General features: G+C 34.6%; 1 protein-coding gene across 1 annotated transcript; it reads left to right on the plus strand.

Annotated features, from left to right (window-relative positions):
* Window positions 1-18,464: 18,464 nt before the first annotated feature.
* LOC149550299 (antimicrobial ginkbilobin-2-like protein) lies at window positions 18,465-19,444 on the plus strand. Its single transcript, XM_089795064.1, has one exon. It carries the CDS (start codon window positions 18,507-18,509, stop codon window positions 19,263-19,265), a length of 759 nt encoding a protein of 252 aa, XP_089651190.1. The 5' UTR covers window positions 18,465-18,506; the 3' UTR covers window positions 19,266-19,444.
* The last annotated feature ends 5,669 nt before the right edge of the window (window positions 19,445-25,113 follow it).

A 25,113-nucleotide genomic window follows, 5' to 3' on the forward strand; every position in this document is an offset into this window, starting at 1 on the left:
TTCCACCTTAGCCATGTTTGCTAAAGTGGTTTTAAAATCTTTAGGCCCTTGAAGTTGGAGCCAATAGTTCATCAGTTTTGAGAGACTATTGATGAAGACATCTATCTTCTCCTTATCTAGTATGTCTCTATGATATTTAGCAAACATGTGCCTCTACTACTGTAGGAAGGTCTTGAATGATTCACTTGGGATTTTTTTTGTGTTACATAGATCAATCATTGTAACCTCTCTTTAAATTTTATAAGAAAATTGATTGAAGGTTTTAATATTGGAGGGTAGTTTGGAGAACCGCTCCATGGCTTGTCCCTCGAGGCTCCTAAGAAATAGATGCATTAGGTATGTCGTGTCATGGAAAAACTCCATGCTTAGCGTATAGAATTTCCTCAAGTGATCTTGTGGATCTAACATGCCAATATATTTATCATACTTTGGTATCTACACATTTGGAGGAAAAGGTGTGAAGGTAATGTTTTTTATCGAATGGTAGGGGACACACATTTTCAAGGTTAAATTCCGCGGGTTGTTTTTTTCATCTTTTCATCCTTTCCATTTCTAGGTGTAAGTCTTGCAATTTTTGTGTGACTATGTCTAAAGGTGACTCTTCAGCTTGGTCACATCAAAATCAAATGGCAATTTTGTGCCTCCTTGTGCTAACACGAGTATGTAACATTCTTTGTGTTTTTCCAGTATCTTGTCCATGATATTGACAAGTTTGAGATTTTGTTGAAAATCTTTGATTTTAGATTCAATGCTTTTGTCATCCCACATATGAAATGAGCCCATTGTGGCTAGTGATTCTAAATTTTGATCAGATAAGGATGACTTAGGAGTAACTTTGTTATGTGCGCAATCTATTGTTGTGGTAGATTTGAGGAGGTTTAGAAGTTCTATGCATTTGATAGTTCTACTTGCTATCCTAGCACTTACTTGTATGGGTGACCATTTTGGTTTTGCTGGTACACCTATTTTGTGTGGTGGCATGAAAGGTGAGTTGGATTATTTTAGTTTTTAGGCATTTTTCAAAAGTGAAAGTTTTCATTGACTATGATTTATTTGTAGCAACAAACTAGATTGGGCAAGGTGTTTGCCAATGTTGATAGAATAAGGTTCACTTCGTGAAGTCAAGTATGGATGTGTGTTTCTAAATGTTCCTGGCTTGATGTGCAAAGTGAGGTAATGGTAACTATTGGGTTGATGATGATGTAGCTTTGCTTGTTTCAAAAGATGTTTTTGGTCAAACATGAAAATACTCAGACTCTTTAAAATACCAACACGAAAAAGGGTGTCCAAATTTATTGCTTGTTTGCAAGTATCATGTTTGTAGATAGCCTCTATTTCATGTTTTTTCTTAGATGCATCACAAGACCACTTAGATACACTATTTCAGTAATCCAATGTGTTGTTTGTTTGTTTATATGCGATATTTCAATGCTCAGATACGCTATTTTAACTTTCATATACATTGTTTCCTGAATCAGATGCACCGTTTGAAGTCTCAAATGCATTGTTTTGTAAGTGTATGCATCATTATAGAAGTCAAAAGCATTATAGAAATGTTTAGAAACACTTTTTTATGCCATATATACGCTATTTCAAGGATTGTTCAACAATGTCTTCATTTTAAACTTAGTTTCTCAATATCAGTTTGAGGTTTATCTTTCTGGAAGGTTTATGATCTGCACTGGTGTTCATTATTAAGTTTTAAAGCACACAAGCACAATAGTAATGAGATAAAAATAAAATGAAAAATCACACACACCTAGAAAACAAAATAAATGGTTTCCTAGCAAGGTTATCTAAGGTCAGTGACTAGTGGGTCTTAGTGTTCCAACTATGTTTGGATTTACCTCTCCTATAATAGAGAGCTTCCCACCAATGCCAGGGAGGTTTAACACAATCCCTTGTGGGACTACTAGAGGAAGGCTATGCACAAAACATAGGTGGCTTGCATTTGATTAGGAATACAAGATTGGGGGCAATCCCTCTCACTGGTCCTGCTAAGGCAACTCGGGAGGTAGCCCTTCTATGGCTAGATTATCCTACCTAGTGAAAGGCGAGAAACAAAAGTCACAAAAGGTCTAGGATTCTAATTACTTGAGAAGAGTGAGATCATATCCCCACTGTTTTGGCTCCCCAAACATGACAGATACAAAGGATTAATTACCAGCCCTTATACTACTTAACATATGGGGAATCCTAATTACCCTATGTGTGGGTTCTTTCCTCGTTCAACTATAACCGATCTTTATAGAAGGTTGGGCATTCTGATCAACTCAAAGGAGTTGAGAGCATTAGCCTACTTCTTTATCAGATCAATGAGATTGAATGTTCTTATTAAGCTATGCTTGAAAACATAGAAATGCCACACTCTTAACTGACAAGAGTTGAGGTCCACCTACCTGATTCAGAGCTAGCAAAGGCTAGGTGCATTTATGAGGGTCTTTGTTCCTATCATGGACTATCTACAATTTCAAAGCTTGTTTGTTGATGCAGAAGGGACCTATAAGAAAAAGATATTCAGATCCAGAAGTTAGACACAAAAAACTACAACTTTTATCAAATGTGGTGCAAAAATATTCATAAGCATCACAAAAAACCTCACATGCACTATTTTATTGTGCAAATGCGCTATAAGAAAGTGAAATGTGCTATGAAGTGCTTCATATGCTCTACACAAATGATTAAATGCATCACAAGACTCTTCAAAAGTGCTTCAAGAATATGCAAATGTGTTATAGGACAATGCAAATGCATTACAAAATAATATATAAGTGCTATAGTAAAATTAAATGCATTAAAATAGAGTTCATAAGCATTAGAATATCTCCCAGAAGCATTGAACTAAAGCATAGAAGTGTCAGAAGATTCAAATCTAGCCCTCCTATGCTTGAGAAAGACTTTGGAATGCTATTCTTGCTGATATGAGGCCTCCCAGACATAGTAGAACCTATATTTGATTAGATTTGCACAAGAGAATAGCAAGAAAAACACAGATACATACTAGAAATGAAAGATTAGACTGAAAAACTTGAAAATAGAGAGGCTTTTTAGTTCAGCCCCATAATGGGCACCATTTTCTACATGGTATAACCACATACAAAATGAAACTTTAGTATAGAACATGCAAATGGACTGGTGACAAACTATACTAGACCCAAGATACCATCATTAAAATGTAATTTCTACAAGTGTCTCATGTCTCCCTAGCTACAACTACTAAAATAGCTCTTAGACCAACATCTTAGTGATAGTTCTAGAATGGGAATGTGCTAAAAATGTAGATCTACAATGAAAAATGCAAGACCTATGACTAAAACGCAGACTATATGTGAAATACAACTCCTAGAGATTCTCTTGAAATGATCATGCTATGAAATAAATATGCAATAAATGAAGCTAAATGACACAAAATGATGCTAAATGATACAAAATGATGCTAACAATTCTATGAAATTGCTACAAAGAAAATGCTAAAATGATGAGTGCTAATGTGCCTATAGTGCAGATGCATAAAAACTTGGGTCCCTTGCCTCTTAGATTTCCCTCCTATTTATAGGATTTTAGAAGGGGTTGGGGTAAGAATCAAGATTTTCACTTTTGACTGGGGGTGAAAGTGAAGCTCAAAATATCTCATAAGAGGCCAAGAGAAAGAGTCAAACAGACTTGGTTTTGAGGATAATATGAGGTTTTTTCAAATTCTTTTAAATGATAAAAGGGAGATTTTCAATCTTGTGAGGATAAAATGATTTAATTGTTTTAGCAAATGATTTATTTTCAATGGTTTTTCTTTCTCTTCCTCTCTTTTGAATTTCATTTTATGAATTTGAATTATTTTCTTCCTCTTTTAAAGTTGATTTAAGTCTTGTTGATTTGATAGGTGATTAATGACCTGATGTGATTTTTTATTTAAAAGTATGTTGTGTTTCTTCTGATTTTCTCTTTAATTTGCATTGATTGATTGGAATCACATGATTTAAGTCTTTTCCAATTTTTGGGTGTCTACACCAGGCATAGAGGAATTATTTTTAAAACTTTTGTAAAGGGAGATAATCTATTTGCAAACACAAATCAAGAAGAAAAGATAATAAAAGTAAAAAGGAAACTCAATCCAATACCAACACCACACATCATAGTCGACATAAAAATATCAAGTATAAATCAAGTATCAAAATGAAAAGACACAATGCTAAATGAATAACCATTTCTAAACTAAATACAAAATGTCAAAAATACAATAACCAAAAAATCACCAAATATCATCAATGAAATTAAATTATCAATTAATAAATACAACATTCAATACACTACCAGAGGAAAATGCCAAAGATCTATGGAGGAGACTCATACTACATACTAGAGAGCATCATTGCATGGTCAAACTATTTGAGTTACCATAGACTAGTCTCTCATTAGACTCTGAACCCTAGAGCATTGATTTACCCTAGACTGATCACTCTAGACCCGAGACCCTCAACATGACACATACATAGCCAAAATACGCTCTCATGAAAACAAGGAGACCCATTCATACCTCTCACTAGGTATCATCTGACTACCATCCTTAGCCTATACAAGCACTCAAGGCATGGGCAAGGAAATATCTATAACTTATCTTTTTAGTGATTTTACCAAATATTAATTACTAAATTATCACCTATTACATAACTTACAATAGGTTACCATGGTATCGACCACTTTGGGTCTTGGACCCCTATTGCAAGCCACTCCCAAAGACATACACCTAGTCAACCTTTCCTAAGCATACAAATCATAGTTGTATCCCGTACCACAACACTCAAAATGATTAGACTCGATTCCTTTACAAGCTATTAGTTTGTGGTGACTGATTAGGAAAGTACTATACATACTTCACAAAAAAAATTTGGGGTCATGGCCGACATATGACCGATATATGGCTAACATATTGTAACCCTAAAGTGGCATAAAATTACTTGTATAAAAGCGCTTAGGGTTATGTATTTTTATTAAGTTTTAATGCATAATTGGTTATTGTGGTGGTATTGAGATGCAAGGGATTACGAATTGTAATTAGGTTATAATCATTAGATCATAATAATATCAGACTTGTTGTTTGGTGGATGTAGCTCAGGGATTAGGTGAACCATGTTAAATCTTGGTGTCTTGTGTTCCTTTTTGTGTGATCTATTATTTTTTGTTATTGGTTATATTTGCATGTAATTGTTATTTCTGTCTATGGTTTAATGCTAACAAGTGGTATTATAGTGAGCTTATTTTTCACTTATCCTCTACAGAAAAGTCTCACAATTAAGTGGGAGTCTCACAGTTGAGTGGGAGTGATGGTAGACAAGGATAAGCTAAGGGTTGATAGGTTTAATGGGCGAAACTTCTAGTTATGGAAGATGAAAATGGAAGACTATCTTTATCAGAAGGATTTATGGAAGTCGTTAGAAGGCAAAGCCAAGAATTAGGGATCTATGTCAAATGACAAATGGGATCTTTTAGACAGAAAGGCACTTGGAAGCATTCAATTATGCTTGTCACCATGGGTGACATTTAATATTACAAAAGAAAAGATGATAAAAGAATTGATGCAAACCCTAGCAAACTATATGAAAAGCCCTCTGCTTCAAACAAGGTATTTCTCATGAAGCATTTATTTAATATGAAAATGGCAAGAGGTGGATCTGTCATAGATTATTTAAATTAGTTTAATACTATTAATCATTAGTTATCTTCTATGGGTATCAATTTTGATGAAGAAATTAGCATTCACTTGATTTAATTTTCTTTGTTTGAAAGCTGGAATGACTTGGTAATGGCTGTGAGTAATTCTATTCCTGGATCTAGTACCCTAAAATGTGAAGATGTGATTGGTGTTGTTTTGAGTGAGGAAACTCATAGGAAAACCTCATATGGATCTACATCAGGAAGTGCTTTGAATGCACAAAGCAGGGGGAAAATGACTGAGAGAGGAAGTAGCTCTAGAATTTGTGAGAAATCATGAGAAAAGTCAAAGGGGAGGAGGTCTTAATCGAGAGGACCAAAAAATTGTTGGTATTGTGGGAAACTAGGGCACAAAAAGAAAGATTGTTGGAATCAAAAAAAATGAAAGAGATAAACCAGATGGAGACAAGGAGGTAGATGTGGTAAGTGAAAATCCGAAGAGGATGCTTTGGTTCTATCTCTAGAAAGTGTTGATGATTCATGGGTTTTAGATTTTGGTGCTTCATTTCATACTACACCTCATTGAGGTTATTTTATTGATTATGGGCAAGGGGTTTTGGACTTGTTTATTTGGGGGATAATGAACCCTGTTAGATTGTTGGAAAGGGAAAATTAAGATTAAGTTGCAGAATGGGAATCATTGGCTACTGCATGAGGTAAGACATGTTCCAAGGTTGAGTGGAAATTTAATTTTAGTAGGGCAGCTTGGTGATGAGGGTTATGTAGTTACTTTTAATGCTAAAAATTGGAAGGTTTCAAAAGGATCCCTTGTAGTAGCAAAAGGTGTGAAAGTAGGCACCTTACATCTTTGTACAGTTCAAATTGTTCCTTCTACTTTAATTATTTTAGAGAAAAATGAATGTTAAGGAACATTTGTTCTAGTTGAGTAGGGAGAACAAATAATTGTAAATTTTGATACAGTGATGTGGCACAACAGACTTGGGTATATGAGTGAGAAAGGTATGAAAGTACTTCATTCAAAGAAATTTTTATTGGGTCTAAAATGTGTTAATATGGATTTTTGTGAAAGTTGTGTGTATAGAAAATAAAAGAGAGTGAGTTCTCTGAAGACTAGGAAGGAAAACAAAAAGGAGAAATTAGAGCTTGAGAATACTGATGTATGGGGACCAGATTAGGTATCTTCCCTTGGAGACTCTCATTATTATGTTACATTTGTTGATGATGCAACAAGAAAGGTATGTGTTTATTTCGTTAGACTTAAATCTAATATATTTCAAACTTTTAAGAAATGGAAATGCTTCGCTGAAAATGAGACTAGTAAAAAATTAAAATATCTCAGATCTGATAACGGTGGCGAGTACTACAGTCACATGAATTTGAAGATTATTGGTCCACTAATGGTATTCGTAGATAGAAAACTATTCCAAGGACTCCACAGGAAAATGGCGTGGCTGAATGCATGAATAGGACTATAATGGAATGTGCAAGGAGCATGAGGTTGCATGCTCGATTGCCCATACACATGTGGGTGGAGGCTATGAATACTGTAGTATACTTGATTAATAGAGGTCCCTCTACTCCTTTGGATTGTGGTATTCCAGAGGAATCATGGACTAGTAAGAAGGTGAGTTATTCTTTTCTCAAAACCTTCAGTTGTGAAGCATTTGCTCACATAGATTCTAAAAATAGAACCAAGCTAGAAGCTAAGTCAAAGAAATGTGTATTTTTTGGATATGGCATTAATGAATTTGGTTATAGGCTTTGGGATTTTGAAAATAAAAAAATTGTAAGAAGAAGGGATGTCATATTTAATGGGAAAGTGTTGTACAAAGATCTGTTGCAACAACATGAGAAGAAAGAAGATGATTATGTAGTGTTGAATGATACTCCAAAAGCTGATGTTTCAGCCATTCCTCATGGTGTGCAACAATCGCAACAAAAAGTATCACACACACCAGTGAATGTTGGATGGTTAATAAGGCAAATTAGACCTCCACAAACATTTTCTCCCTCTTTATATTCTATTTTACTTACTGATGTTGGTGAACCTAAAAGTTATGATGAAGTTGTGCAGGTGAATACTAAGATTCAGTGGGAGTCTGCAATGAAAGATGAAATGGACTCTTTGCTGAAAAATAAAACTTGGGATTTATGCAAGTTGCTTGTAGGTAAAAGAGCTTTACAGAATAAGTGGGTTTATAAGTTGAAAGAAGAGGAAGGAGGTAAAAAAAGATTCAAAGCTAGGTTAGTTGTGAAATGATTTGCACAAAAAAAGGGCATTGATTTTGATGAGATATTTTCTCCTATTTTTAAGATGACTTCTATCCATATTTTTTTAAGTCTTATATCTATTGAAGATTTGCATTTAGAGTAGCTTAATGCTAAAACAACCTTCCTTCATGGTGATTTGGATGAAGAGATATATATATATATATGGCTCAGCCATAGGGATTTGAGGTCAAAGGTAAGGAGAACTTAGTGTACAAATTGAAGAAAAGTTTATATGGCTTGAAGTAAGCACCTTGGCAATGGTATATAAAAATTTGACAATTTTATGCATTAGCATGGTTACAATAGGTGTCATTTAGATCACTATGTTTACTTTAAGAGGTTGGATGATGACAACTACAATATTTTATGTTTATATGTTGATGATATGCTTGTAGCTAGGTCTAACATGGATCACATTAAGGAGCTAAAACGCCAATTAGCACATACATTTGCTATGAAGGATTTGGGGGCAGAAAAACAAATCCTTGGTATGAAGATTTGTAGAGATAGGAAGACTACAGAATTGACACTATCTTAGGTTGATTATGTTGAGAAGGTGTTGCAACGTTTCTCTATGGAGAATGCTAAAGTTGTCAGCACATCATTACCTAGTCTTTTGAAGTTGACTAAGGAGATGTGTCCCAAAAAATAAAAAGAAGAGGATAAGATGTCCAAGGTACCCTAGGCTTTAGCTATAGGAAGCTTGATGTATGCTATGTTATGTACTAGGCCAGATATTGCACATGCAATGGGAGTCATTAGCATGCATATGAGTCATCCCGAAATTGAGCATTGGAATGTTGTCAAATGGATTCTTAGATATTTTAGAGGAACATCCAACACATGTTTACATTTTTGGGGCTCTACTACTGATTTATAAGGCTATGTTGACTCAGATTTGGTAGGGGATATTGATATTAGGCGGAGTACTATAGGTTATGTCTTTACTGTTGGTGGGGCAGCTGTGAGCTGGGTTTCTAGGTTACAAAAGGTTAATGCTTTATCCACTATAGAGGAAGAATATGTAGCTGATACAAAGGCAGCCAAGGAGATGATATGGCTTTAGTTCTTCTTGGAAGAATTGGGACATCCTCAGAAGGATAATTATTTTTTCACAGATAGTCAGAGTGCCATTCATCTTGCAAAGAATTCAACTCTGCATTCAGAGACCAAACACATCTAATTGCAGTACCATTTCATTTGATCAATTTTTTAGGATGGATAGTTAAAGCTAGAGAAGATACATATAAATGACAATCCAATAGATATGTGTTGAGGTAATGGGTGTTGCACACATTGCATAATATTGTTATATTTTATTATTTTATTTTATTATGTAATGTTGCATCTAGATGGACGTGCAACATGTAAAGATTCCCATTGAATATACTTTATGAGTTGTATTTTAACATTGTGATAATATTTCATGTAATTATTTAATATTAAGGAAAAGAATTAAATGCCCAATATTAAATGTGGGGTCAACAGGTTAGGTAGCACATGGTTTTAGCACATGATTTATGTAATACCACTTGGTGGTTTTGTGGGACTTGCTACTATATAAGCAGCCACAAGGGTAGTAAGAAGGAAAAAAAGGCAAGAGTTGAGTGGGACAAGGTTTGACATGTTAGCCAAGGGAGCATTTGTGAAGGTTGGAAGCATGGCATGGGATGTGTGGATTCATGCTTGTTCACATAGTTTGCTTGGTTGTGACTATGGCTTTGAAGGCTTCCATGGTTGTATGGAAATGGTGTTTTTGCTAAATAATACATGGTGATGGATGCTTTTGGAGGCTGAGTTTTTCCCTCAGTGAGGGTTTCCTAGGGTATATCTTGTGTCACAATTTTGTGGGTATGCTTTCTATTCTCTTGCATGTGGATTTCAATTGTATATTTATTTTAGATCTATTATGGGTTATGTGGAAATAGTTATATTCTTTATTGCAAGTTTCCTTACAATATGTTGACAAAGGTAGTAACAAGGGAGAAGTTGAACTCCTCTTCAACTTCTATTGGTCTTCTAGACTAAACATGAATTAAAGAATAGTAGAGTCCGGGGTGGTTTGATCTAGTGGGAGCCCCATGTGGTAGCGATATTGCTATAGGATCAATCTCCAAGTGGGAGATTGTTGTCTAGTTTGGAGTTTGATTAGTCCCCAAGTGGGAGATTATTAGTTTATGATGACTGATCAAGAAAGTACTGTACATACTTCATAAATTCTTTGGGGTTTGAGGCATCACCCAAAAAAAAAAAATTTGGGTCATGGCCAATGTTGTGGCCAACATATGGCTGACATGTTGTAACCCTAAAGCGGCATAAAATTACTTGTATAAAAGGGCTTAGGGTTAGGTATTTTTATTAAGTTGTGATGCAAAATTGGTTCTTGCGGTAGTATTGAGCTGTAAGGGATTATGGATTGTAATCAGGTTATAATCACTAGATCGTAATAATATCAGACTTGTTGTTTGGTGGATGTAGCCTAGGGATTGGGTGAGCCGCGTTAAATCTTGGTGTCCTATGTGATCTATTATTTTTTGTTATTGGTTATATTTGCATGTAATTGTTATTTTTGTCTGTGGTTCAATCCTGACACAAGCAACTCAAAAATAAGCTAGATCTCTCAACCTAAGTAAGCATAAATGCACCACAAAACAAATCTCATAAATTCAAGTTTCAATTTAAAACACAAAGCTCATCATAACATCTAGAATAATAAACTTCCAGAAGAAATCACAAAAAGCCCTCTAGTTTATGTCCTAATTGGCTAGTGAAGCATCTCACAAAATAATCATCATAAAGAGGACAACATAAGATTTTAAGTAAAACACAAGGCAAGATATGATATCTAAATCACATGGTTAAAATCATTCATTTTCAAAATTTTGGTTGACCATAAGGATGCATTTTTAATCATCAAGTTATACATGATTTTAAAATTAAATAATGTCCCTATGACTAAATATTTAAATCCATTAAAAGTCTTATTCATAGAAAACATCAAATGTTATAAGCTAATAGAATCATCATGTGTAAACCAATGTATAATAATATCAAGCTTTATTGGGATAATAATATTTAAATATAATAATCCTAAGTATATAGTTTACAATTAAAAAAAAAGACAATGATTAGATTTAGTAGAAACTAATTTTAGTATTTAGCAATCCAAATTTTAAATAAATAAATCCAATTCAAACATATCTTAAATAAAATGTAATTTTTTAAAAAATAACAAAGTAATTAACAAATAATAATTTAATGCAATTTAATTAATTTAAAACTTATATATATATATATATATATATATTTTAATTTTTCTTTTTTATATATAAAAAACCCCACGATGGCTACCTTGGGCAACCCAAGCGCTACCTTTGGCAGCCATGTGCAGTCAAGGCAATGGTGCTTAGGGTGGGGCTTGGGACCCCCACCTATGATTTTTTATTATAAAATGAAATAAAAATAAAAGCTATTTATTCTATATTATTTTTGCTCTATTCTACCACAACAACTTGGTAGATAAATTTTTCTTAGCTAATCAGAATTCATTTTACAATATTTTGTTGGTTCCTTCTACTGATCTGGTGAAATAAATTCATGCAGTTTTCAACTCATGCTTATTAATTTATTTTGTTCCTCTAATATTTCTTTAAGTAATAATTTTTATTGAGGATTTGATAATGATCAATGATTCTAATTCCTTTAATTAAGATATGAAATTTATAACATTTTGCATAGATCCAAACTAGTAAGGTAAAATGACAATCAAATTTCAAACACCCAATAGACTCAAAGAATATAGATCTTTTCAAAAGAAATATACTACTACGGAATTTAAAATCATACCTTACTTTGATGCTAAACAATCAGACAATCTAGTGAAACCCTCGCTAAACCAAAACCCTTTAAAGCTTGCAAAAATCTTTTTCTCAATTTCCAAAAAAATCTCCCCAAAACTTGTGTGTGAAATAATGAAGCAAAAAAACTTGTAATATTTAAATATTTAATATTTAATATTTTCTTAGTACAAAAATATAATTAATATTTATTTTAAATGGAGTTACATTTAAATAATATACTTTAATTATCTTTATTGATTAAAATAGCAAATAATTGTTTTTAATGAATTTGCATTAAATAATAAAGTGAGAAATAAAATAAAAGAATAATTTAAATTAAAGAGTGAGTAAATATGGAGAGATGGAATAATTAAATAAAATAATTATATTTTAGGGCATTTAGAGATAGTAATCCTAAGGGAGTTGGCTCTATACTACAGAGTTTATAGTTTGTTTTCATACACAGGTTTTTGGGGAGCAATTTTTAGGATTTTGGAACAAAGAAGAATTTTGAAAGCTTTGAAGGAATTTAGTTTTGCAAGGGTTTCACCAAGTTTCCAAATTGTTAGCATCAACATGAGGTAGAGTTTGAAACCCATAATAGCATATTTCATTTGAAAATATTTGCATGCTTTGTGCCTTTTGGGTGCTTGAAAACTTGATTGTCATTTTGTTTTATTAACTCAGATCTATTTGAATGAAATGGAACCACTATTTGATTTTCTATAGAAGAAATGACATAGTGCAAGGCATAAGAATCCCCAAAGAATATGTCCTAGCCCCTAGCAATATCACCACATAGCAGAAACACAACAACAATAAGCAATAATGCAAGATTTGATACCAAATTACAATAATATATTCATAAATTATAATTTCTTACATGTAATGTGTTAGGCTATAAAGCCTTCCTAGTTACGACCAAATACAAAGAAATTAATAGTTCTACAAAATCCCTCAAGATCTAATCCTAACACTAGCTAGTCCAGATCTACACTCTGGTAGAGACCTCCAAGATCTCAACTTGTGCTCACAAGTCTCCAAGCAATCTCCTTGTTTCACAAGCCTCAACTACTAGCTTTCTTCAAAATTTTCTCTTCTAGCTCCTCCTCTCCTAGATGGATGAATAATGATAAAATTCTTCCCCACAACCGATACTTATACCAATCTAAGCCACAAGTTGGTCCATAACACAAATTAAATACAAATACGTAAATTAAATGCCACAAGTCAGCCTACAACAACAATTAAATGTCCATAATTGATATTTGAGTAAAATCACAATATCTCCTAGCTCCGATTGAATTAGAAATTGCACTTCAAACCATAGTTATTATTCGAGGCCCTCTTTAATCCCTGAAATTTTCATCCTCTAACTCATTGTGGAAAATTAGTTACATGACCTGCAACAAGCTCTAGAAAACATATCTCTAGAAGCAAGGTAATTGGACCATGCCAAGTTCCTAGACCATGTTGAGCAACCATAGACCATGCTAAGTAGCAGTCCAAGCACCCTCCAAAGAAAATACCAAGCCTCCTCCCATGAACTCCAAAGTAGTCACCAAGAAAACCCAAGATGCTCCTGCATCAAACTCCCCAAGTAAATAGAAAAGTCTGTCCCACACTTTGATGCCCAAAGAAAGATCAACATCCAACTTCATCTTTACCAAAGGTTTCCACTCCAACAAGAACAAGAAAACTGATTTTCACATCATCCACACCTATATCATTTTGTCAAACATTAGAATCTCAACCATCCAATTAGCATGCTCTCATCCAAGAAAAAACTGAACATAATGCTTCAACAACAAACCTTCATCCACATTAGTAACTAGTGAATTAAAAACAAAAATCCACACATTAGTAGAAACCAACTCCACATTAGTAGCAACATGTAGATCTCCATCAATACTTGCCAAACTCACAACACCAAAAATCTCATTGCTCACAAAAAGATGCTTCGCAATACATAATTCACCACCAACAACAACTAGATCATCCATGACTGAGTACTCTGCAATTTTCATGTCAAACTTAGCCAATTCATCACGAAAACCAACCTCTATCCTAGCATCAACTAGGATAGGAATATCTTTAGCAACAACCTCTAGCTACTCTGCAAGTTCTGTATCAAACTGCACAATCTGATAAACAAAACCAAACTCAACCACCTCGACCTTGCCATGCCATCTTCTCTCACGAACAAATCTCTTAACTAGCCAAACAAATCTCTTCTATATTAGTAGACTCCAACTCGACAAACATCTACGTAATGCCTTCCTCATCTTGTCCTTATCTTGATCATTTGAACTAGTTTCAAACTAAGCAACCTCCTTCTTATATTAATTAGCCAAACTAGCTTCAAATCGAGCTAGTTTGTAAAGTTGACCATATAGGGTTGGTATCAAAAGATATAACAGGCCTTATAAAGCTATTAATTGTTTTCTTTTATTATGAGGATGGGTGGGAAAAAAGTTGGAATAGATTTTCAAATACTTTGAGGAATTTCAAAACTACATATTTTTTAGATCGCCACTTTTTGACACATCGTGATCCTACATATACACTTGGGCTAATTGTGTCAATTAATGGTGTAGTATTCCTAAGAGCCCTTTGGTGACCATTAAATTGACTGTGGCCATTCATTTTTTTTCTAGTTTTCTCCACCGCTTTTCAAAACTCGTCCATTTTCTACAATTAGTGAAATTTGGACTTTATTGTTGTTGTCCCATAAAATCTATTTTAATAGAGTTTCACATCAAGCAACCCATCCTCGACATTGACAAAGTATTTGCAAGGTGAGAGAATAATCAATGAATATTGCATGACTTTTTTACTGTTTGGAATAAATGTAAGAGAATCAATAAATAAGTCTACATAAAAACAATTTTTTTATGACTTAGATTTATAGTATTGACATTTTAAATAGGTTTTCTTTATAAAAAAAAAAAAAAAAAATTAGTTTTCTTTTTTAGAATAAGAAAAATTAATTATATTGAAATCATTTATGATTAATAGTAGAAATGAGGGAAGATTAATACTAGGGTTTTAAATAATTGTAAGTAAAGATTAACTTAAGCTTACATTTATTATTATGGTTATATAGACTAGTTTACAATTATAATTATATCTTTTTTATCAATTAAAATTAACTTGGTATTAAATTAGAAAATATTTATTTGATTTTTGTTAGAATTAAAACTATAAAATATAAGTTTTACCATATAATTATATATTTTGCTGGTTCTAAAGTATAATAGAATTCATTATCATTTTTAAAGTTTAAAGAAAATATTTTACTTAAATATAAAATAATTTAATTATTAATCAATAATTATTTTAATTGCAAAGTACATATTGTAGCTATATAATAGATATTAATTAATTTTTTCCTATACATAATATTTTAAAATAATTACTAATTAAAAGATGTAGATCATTTAACACATTTGTTATATTTTAAATTTATTTAAATAATATTTTATAAGTGATTATTTTAATTTTATCATATTTATTATGTGGACATTTATTTTATGTTGATGGTTCATGTAATATTTATATGAAGATAGATGGGGATATATAACCAAAGAGGAGAAGGGGATAAATGGAGATGAAGTGATTATTTCACTTTTATCATATTTATTATGTGAACATTTATTTTATTTTGATGGTTCTTTTAATATTTAAATATGAAGAGAGAGGGGGCGATAGATATAAAGAGAGGAGAAGGGGATAGATGGAGATGTGTGTGTGTGTGTGTGTGTGTGAGAGAGAGAGAGAGAGAGAGAGAGAGGGGGGGGGGGGGGAGTTGGGAATAGAAAGATGATAACATATCTATACGAAGTGATATGTGGGGGGCAGGGAGGGGGTTGCTTATGGAGGGGTGATAGAGAGAGATAGATGGATATAAGTAAGGAGATATGTCTAGACATGAAGGTGGAAGTGGAAGTCAAAGATGAAGATGAACATAAAGTGAGACAAATGGGAGAAAATTAGGTAGAGAGATAGATAAATGGAGATGAAGTGATTATTTCACTTTTATCATATTTATTATGTGAACATTTATTTTATTTTGATGGTTCTTTTAATATTTAAATATGAAGAGAGAGGGGGCGATAGATATAAAGAGAGGAGAAGGGGATAGATGGAGATGTGTGTGTGTGTGTGAGAGAGAGAGAGAGAGGGGGGGGGGGGCGGCTGGGAATAGAAAGATGATAACATATCTATACGAAGTGATATGTGGGGGGCAGGGAGGGGGTTGCTTATGGAGGGGTGATAGAGAGAGATAGATGGATATAAGTAAGGAGATATGTCTAGACATGAAGGTGGAAGTGGAAGTCAAAGATGAAGATGAACATAAAGTGAGACAAATGGGAGAAAATTAGGTAGAGAGATAGACTTACATCAAGAGGTAAAGATAGAAAGAGATCTAGGGAGACATAGAAGGAGAGATAGAGAGGAAAAAATAGAGAGCAATATAGATGGTGAGATAGATTAATAGAGAGATAATGAGACATTGAGAGGAGGAGAGGGAGAGATGCACAAAGGGACAGATACTTATTTGAACTTTCATACCTTTCCAATGTACCCACTACACCCACTGCACACTAAGGTGATGCTCATAGGGGTGATGCATCTAAGCTTCCTAGGATGTCACCCATCCATGTACAAGTCTATCTGAAGTATGCTTAACTATGGAGTTTCCTCCAAGGTTAATTCCACTTAGCTTTCTATCTTATTTGGAAAACCTTCCACAAGTGTTGTGCCTTATGAACCATTAATTATAGAGCCCCTTTAGCTCATGAATTGATAAGTAAGAGATATTTTTCACAAGATGTCAAATTGTGATATTTTTATCAAATTAATGTTACAAAAAAATATTATTTAATTTGAATATTACCTAATTATATACATTTACAAAGTTCATCCAAATTAAATTATCTTTAATAATATTTGTTCCCCCATCTCTCCCTCTCTCTATCACTATCTTGATATGTATCTATTCCTATATACATCACCCTTTCTATCTCTCTTTCTATACCATTCTCCACATCTATCTTTATCTTAATATATAACTTCCTCTTGTCCTTATCTAGAATATAGTTCACATGCATCACTCCACTATTAGGTTTATGAATATTTGCAATAATGAGAAAGAAAGCGAGATATTAAGTGATATATATATATATATATATATATATATATATATATATACACACACACAGAGAAAGAGGATGGAAGATAAAAATATATAAATAAGAGAGAATAAGAGAGGTATAGATGTAAAGATAAAGATAGAGGTATAAAGTAGTATAGAGAGAAGAAAAATGATGTAGATATATTGGAATGGAGAGATAAAGAGATTTATAGAGATAGAGAGGCAAAGATAGAGAGGATGATATATAAAAAGATAGATGGGAAGATGTGAAAAATCAACTATTGCAGTCACTGATTATTAATCTCCTATCATAAATGATTATTAAACTACTGAAAATAAATTTCCAGCTAATATTGAAAAATAACGCAACTGCAATTTCACTTATAATACGGAAAGAAATGAACAACACATTGAACACAATATTTTCGGACAAATTGTCCTTGGAAAAACCCCTAAGGGAAAACTAGTTCTATAGATGAGAAATTATATTAAACTTCAGGAAATCAAGAGATACCAAATTCCTTGCCTCTCACTGGCAGAACTCCAACAACCTCCTAATTTCTCCCGCTGATATTCCCCACTGCTATCCCCACGCTAACACTGTGCCCTCGCTAACACTGCAAGACTGTTTGCTAACACTGCAAACATTTTTCCAAAACTTCTCCCTTGTTCTCCAAATGCCCCCTAGACCCCCTTTTATACTACTCTCGTTGGTAAACCAATGACCGAGATTAAATCAAACCAACGGCTGAGATTAAGACAACTCGACAGCCAATAATAGAATTGGTTGCAAGGTGTCCAAAAGGGAATCTCTAAAATTAGTAAATAATAACCATTTACTAATTCTTGGCAAGTGGACAAACAGCTGTCCAAACCACCCATAAATACTACTGCTATTCATAGATAAGGACGAACAGCTATCCAAGCTACCCATAAATACTACTGCTATTTCTGGATCAGAAATAACAGCTGTCTAACTACCAATAATTAACAGAAGATATATTAATAAAGTAATATGAACATAAAAAAGATGAGAGGGAGCAATGAATAAAGTGACAAATACTTATATTACCTTTCATAACTGTACGGCGTCCCCATTGTAAATTAAGGTGCGATTGCGATTGCTAGTATATATCAAACTTGACAGTGACGCAAAGTTGGCAAAGTTGTCTTAATATGATTTGGTCTTTAGCTAAGCGTGTTTCTTGACTCTAGAAGGCGGTATGGCTGCTGCGATGTGCTTGACAGGGCTCGCTTCATACGAGATGAGTGCAGATAAAAGTGATCTAATAATTTGCCTTGCAAACAATCAGGGAGTTTGGACCGTAACTAGACTCAGCCTCCGTCGCACTTTCGGGCAAGTAAAACTGTTCATATGAAGTTAAATATTCATGACATTCATTACGTTGGCCATGAGGGCTAAGTCAATCTCTGATCGAGGTTGAATTCAACAGGGAACTATAGAAAGGGGTGCCGCAGGGCCCTACCCGCCAATATCTCTCTCATCTATTTATAACCTCATTCGCTCCTTGTGTTCAATCACATCTCCTCCTCCTCTGTAAGCTGTCAAAATGCATTTCTCAGCGACTGCATCAAAGAGAGTATCGCTATACCTAGCTGCTTTACTAGTGTTGTGGAGTGTCACGCCTGAATCTGCGTCGGAGGAAGGCGAGATATATGCAGCGTGTAATGTGGTGAAGTACTCCAACGGCTCCCAGTTTGATAACAATCTGGAGGCGCTCTTAAAAACTCTGAGGGAGAAAGCGGCGTATGTGGGCTTCGGCGCTTCTGTTTATGGGCGGGAGAAGCCGACCCAGCTGTCTGGGCTCCTGCAGTGCAGAGACTTGCTTGCTTACTTACTTCCGCCGACTGCGCCGCGTGTTCAGGCAGTGAAGGTTGTCCACCGTGACTGCCCAAACGCCATTGGCGCACGTGTTCAGCTGGAGCATTGTTTCCTGCGCTACGAGAATTACAGCTTTCTCACTCTGTTGGACACCACCTTCTGGTACGGACTCGTCAACGTCAATAGCAATACGGACACGAACTTTAATACCACCGTTCGCAGTGTTTTGTCGAATCTGTCGAGCAAGGCCCCCGCCAGCCCAATCAAGTTTGCGTTGGGGTCGTCTGTTGTATCTTCTAATGTGAGCATCTATGGCATGGCGATGTGTTGGAGGGACATGTCGATGAAAGACTGCGCCGCCTGCCTTTCAAAGGGATATAAAGAGGTCTTCATCTTGTCTAGCCAGAGAGTCGGTGCTCAGGTTTTCATGGGCAGCTGCACACTGCGCTATGAAACTTTCCGTTTGCCAAGTTCCATTAGAGTTTGACCCGTCTGTGAGAGTCCCTTTCTGTATGTCTTATGAACGTGGGAGCTTATTCTCTAAATAAAGTCATCGTACTAAGAATAATGAAGTCACAGCTGGGGTCAATGGCCGAACTTTATAAACTTTATGTTTCAGGCTTCAAACATGAGTCTAATAAAAAGAAATTAAAAGAGTGGATCAAACGGATTTTCTGTTTGACTGAATGATAACAATTTGAGCCCCTATTCGCAGCACGGGAAACTGTAAGTTTATAACAAAATGATTATTTTCTTCAATGACGGCGTGTTGTTTGGCAATGTCTTGGTTTGATAGATAGCTTTGTTGAGTAATTAAAATTTGATATATTATGTTTTAAAATATGTAGGATATTTTGGTTGTTTAAGGAAATGATTGGTAACATTTCTCAATTATTTTTTGGATATTTATATTAATATTTTGGATGATATTTAATTATCTTTATCAAATTAAAAAAAATGGATAATTAAACTAGACAAGAAAATGTAATACAATGATAAATTGTGAGTTTTGTATTTGGGAGATCTTGGGTTAGAGTCTATTTGAGCTTCATATATATATATATATATATATATAAAGAATTTTGATGTGTTTATATAGCAGCCAAAAGAGGGTGGGAAGGCTGGAGACTAGCTGGAAGATACCCCCTATTATGTAACCAATACCTTTTCTAGACATATAAAATATCAAAAACATCTTAACATTAACCCCCTAATATTAACCTTCAAAATACTAGTATCCGCTTTACTACCCTTAGCATTAATACTACACCAAAAAATGATAAAGCAACTGATACTACAAATGTTGCTTATAACATGATTAATATCCATAACAACTAAAATGCCATGAAGGGCACAAAGTTCATAATTAACCATAGCATTAAAATAAATAAAATAAAACCAAGTATAGGGGCTAGCTTCCCTCCTTCTCCTCCAGGTCATCCTCCTTCTTTTCATTAGGATCCTCCATGGCTAGTTTTTCAGCCTCCTCCTTGACAATTTTCTCCAGAAGAGCCTTCAACCAATCATCCACTAGGAAGCTATAAAAGGAGCACATGATCTCACTCGCTTTTCCCTCATCCTTCTTGTCCTTTCTCACCTACAAAAAATAAAGAGTGGTGGCTGCCTAGTGCATGACTTTAGTACAGAACTCCACTAGGGTTTTAAGCTTTCAACACAAGGCTTCCTAATTATCACACATGCCATACATAGAATTCTCCAGTCTAACCAATCAGGTTTTACTCTAATCCTATCCATGACCATGACTCCCCTTCTTCCCCCTGCTCTTAGCTACATCCTCTAAAGGGAACGTGATATCTTCCCCTAAGTTTTTATCTAGGAATGGATTGGCTTCCAGGGTATCTAAAATGTGAGATAGGCTTCAAACCTCCTTACCCCTTGAACCAGGGTGCATGACATTCCTCTTTCTTTTGGTGGACCTCCTTTCACTTTCTATGGACTCAACATTCACCTCCTGCTTGGGGATGTCTTAAAATTTTCCATCTTAAGACTTCTACTAGACCTCCTCACAGTTTTATTTCTATTCCTAGTATCATTATCAGAGTCAATAAAACTTATTTTTTTCCTATTACTTGGGGGCTTATTTTCCACCTTCTTCAAGGGAGAACTAGGGCTAGGGTCCATGGATACTTAGGGAGTAATGGTGGCGAGAGGGTTAACCAAAATAGGTGGGTTGAGGGCAAGTTGAAACTTGTAAAGTTTGAACATGAAGGCTTGCTGTAAAATATAAAAGAGTCTTCCTTCCTTCCTCTTTCTCATAACATTGAACACACTATCCTTCATCGAATACAAAATAAAGTACAGGAAAGAAATTAGGTCTTGGTTCTTAAAATGACTTAGAATAGTAAAATGGTAATAATACAACACTTGATGTTGACCTTTGAGAATTATTTATTGCATAATGACATATCACACAATGTTCCAAGGTTTTGGCAAGTCCTTCCTTGAAAATCCACCCCTCATGCGAATAGGCTCCTCCTTAGGGAGGAATTTTTTTCTGATACTTGTTTACCTTGGTCTGCTTGCACCAACTCCTACCCTTGAGAGACAACCCACCAACTATTGCAATGAGTTCCTCTATCCTTTTAAACACCACCCCATTAATGTTCAGCTTCCTATTATTCTAGGTATTGACGAATTACAGTGATACATGTTCATCATACCCTTCAATGCCCACCATGAATAGCACCAGGCCACCTTTACAAAGATAAACCCAGGCCACCTCACTCTTCCTAATACACTCTTCAATCCTATTTGGTTTAATGCATTCATTGACACCCATGTCTTCACCTAGTTCAATCAATAAATCCTTAGTATGCTTTGACATCCCCTTGTTATAAGACAAAACTTGGAAGTCAGAGTCATTTAAAGATATAGTGCTAAGAATGAATCTAAGAAAGCAATCAACTCTCATGATCATAAAATCACAAGGCTTCACAATTTCCAATCCCTGTCTAGCTTGAACAAGTGTGAACAATACGTTTCCCATCAAAGTTAACTGTTGCCAAGTGTGCATTGAATATAGCATAAGGGAATTGCCATTATTATTATACACACCTCCTATCTTTAGTAGATTTACTATTCTAACTAAATGTGTGTGGATCATCCTCTCACCATAACACTTAATGCTCATAGTTATGGATCCCCAAAATAAAAAACAAAATAAAAAATTCCAAATATTCTTGACTTTATATTTTTCACTTTTGGATTCTCCCACTTACTTGGATCTACATAATTATTCTATTTTTTGTCCTTCATTAAATTGCACCACATAGAACACATTTACTTTCCACCATCATTTGTGTAGATGGTGGGATTTATTAGATGTCATACCATTCCTTTCTTTTTTCAATAGCTTGATCACTTGTTGAGCCACAACCTCGCTAGGAGTAGGCTTGTCACAAAATATGTGGTTATTCTAGACCTTCCATATTTTCCACACTATACATAAGGGGGGATGACACTCCTGAAGGTTTTGAGGTATGGGTGGTTAGAGGGACCATCCCAACAAAAAAACTAATGGAGTTTCTCATTGAAGAACCACTGAATTTCACATAAGGAGAGAACCTCCCTCCAGACCTCCATAGAAAAGGGACAATATATGAAAAGGTGTTGAATGTATTCTAGTACATGATAACATAACACAAAAGAGTTAGCTAGCTGGAATCCTCACTTTTGCAGGTTATCAATGGTGAGAGTTTCCCCATGTAGAGCCATCAACCAAAATAAATTTATCCATAGTAGGATCCAAGGGTACCAAACATTTTTCCATTCCTTTGGGGCTTCACCACCTTCAAGATAGAAAGAATAAGAAGATTTTACCATGAACTCTCCAAAGGGGGTAAGTCTCCATATCAAAGAATCCTCCAATGGGATTAGAGAGGACAAGAAAATTCTTTAACATCTCCTGAAGTTCCATAAGAAGCCTCATTCTAGGATTGTTTGATTGTAAAATCTTTTTCCATTTATTCTCAAGGTTAATATAGTTGTAAACCAAAGTACCATGAAGCCTAGTACATGAATCTCTTACAGGTTGGAACTTGGTATTCATGAGGGGCCCATCAGCTTGTAGCTAGTGATCTTCCTAGAAGTTGACTTTGCTCCCATTCCCCTCAACCTAATGAGCACCTTTCTTTAGCATTTAGTGTGCTTTCACAATATTGTTCTAAATTTTTGATCCCGAGGAAGTGTCATAGTCCAAAGATGTTGGTGCAATGCTTCACCCCTGAGATACTTAGCTTGATGATACTACACCAATTGCTCTAGGAACGCATCAATTTCTTAGGTTGGTAGACTTTCTCCCAACAAACTAAACTTATTTTGTTCTTGTCCTCTATTCCATTCTATATGAAATTTATTTGAATTTTTTGACTAATTTCTTTATATCTTCCTGGGAGTTTAAAGTGTGAAAGGAAGTACACAAGGATGGCCTATAGAGAGGCTGAGAGAAGTTGAAATTTTCCCACATTGGAAAGAATTTTTCCTTTGCAGCCTGCAAGCTTCCTCTATAAGTGTTCCACCAGCCCATTCCAATATTGTGAGGTTACTTCTTTTATTTTGAGAGGGAGATCGAGATAGATATTTGGTAAGCATGCATCCTAGCATTCCAAAATTGTTATAATTTTCCTCCTTAGGTCCTTATCCATATTAAAGAAATACACTTTTATTTTGATAGTTTATCCATTGTCCCAAACCTTAAATAATACCTGTTAAGAAGGGTCTTTGAAGCTCTATCTTCATGAACAAAAGATAAGCCAAATAGGAATGTGTCATCAACAAATTATTGGATCACCTTCGGGGGGCTAGATAAGGTGAGTTTAATGTGTTTTATCATGCCATTTCCTACCAACACCTTTAAGTTTCATCCCATTACCTTCGTTACAATGATAAATAAGTAAGGAGAGAGGGGATCCCCTTGTCTAAGCCTTGAGAGGAGGAAAATAATTTACTTAGGGCCCCATTCACCAAGACCGAGAAATGGACTATATTAACAACAACTTGAGTAATACTAATAAACTTCTCTTTGAATCCTGATTTGATTGGAATATAAAATAAAAACTCCCTCCTTATATTATCAAAGTCTTTGGAAATGTCAAGTTTTAAAGCCATACTTGGGTTCCCGCACCTCTTTATAGAATGTAGAACCTCATGGGTTGTGATGACCACATACAAAATCTATCTATTAGGGACAAATCCATTCTAGTATGGACCTATAAGCTTATCAAGTAGGGCCTTGCTATAGTTCACCATGACCTTAAAAAGGATCTTATAAATTGTGTTGCAAAGGTTTATGGGTCTAAATTTCTTAAGACATCTCAGTTCCTCCATGTTAGGTATGAACAGTATGAAAGTTTGGTTGAGTTCCTTTAGAATCTTGACTATTATCACAAATTCACAACATGATCAATATCATACTTGACAATATCCAAAAATTCCTGACAAAAAGCAGGAGGAAATCCATCTAGGCCTAGTGCTTTGAATTGGTTCATATTGAAAATGGCTGTTAGAGACAGTTGTTGGAGAGATTGATGGTTGTTGAAACCTTTGACATTAATATCAATGGGGGAGAGATTACAACATGAAAAATAGTTTGATATAAAGTACATTGAAGGGAGAGATTATAGCTGATATAGAGAACATTGAGGTATATCAACGGGGAGAATGATTGATAAAGAGGATTTGAAAATAAAGGATAAGAGTCTTTTATAGTTGGTAGCTTTGAAACTAGATTTTTTTAATCTATGTTGCCATCAATGCCAATGGGGGAGATTGTTGGAAGCATGAATGTTGATGATACTTCTACGGGGGAGTATTTTAGAACATGATTAGATCATTGTCATGATGATATGTTACATTCATGATTGTGTTTTTCATTGATGTCAACATAGTAGTTTTTTGTGGTATCTAATACAAGAACAATGGTAAAGATCAAGTTGGTATGGATAGATCATTGAGAATTTTCACTAATCAAGGTTAAAGAAAGATACTACTAAGTTTCTAGTATATGAAGCTAACCTTGGAAGTATAAGATATTAAGTCTAGAAGAAGTTATACAAGTATTGGTGAAGATTGTTTCGAGTTAGAGTTTACAGAAGCATCTTCTAGTAAATTCGTCATATCTCTTAGCAAAATTAATATTCTGAGAAGACAAAGTAAAAGATGTGTAGAAGACATTATGGAGATGATGTGGCTAAGATTTCTCATCATGATATCACATGTATAAAAAGGTATTCAAGTTACAAGGTGAAAGATTAAGGTTATCACTAAGTGTAACATGTTCTTAATGAGGTCCTATAATAATTAATTGAGAAGGTGTA

This window comes from Cupressus sempervirens, chromosome 7, assembly GCF_028749045.1.
Source record: "Cupressus sempervirens isolate cs-2001-9-10 chromosome 7, ASM2874904v1, whole genome shotgun sequence".
In the NCBI taxonomy this organism is placed as follows: domain Eukaryota; kingdom Viridiplantae; phylum Streptophyta; class Pinopsida; order Cupressales; family Cupressaceae; genus Cupressus; species Cupressus sempervirens.

Bases quoted from the DNA above. Each gene is read 5' to 3' on its own strand.
- LOC149550299 (XM_089795064.1), top strand. From the start codon at position 18,507: ATGCATTTCTCAGCGACTGCATCAAAGAGAGTATCGCTATACCTAGCT.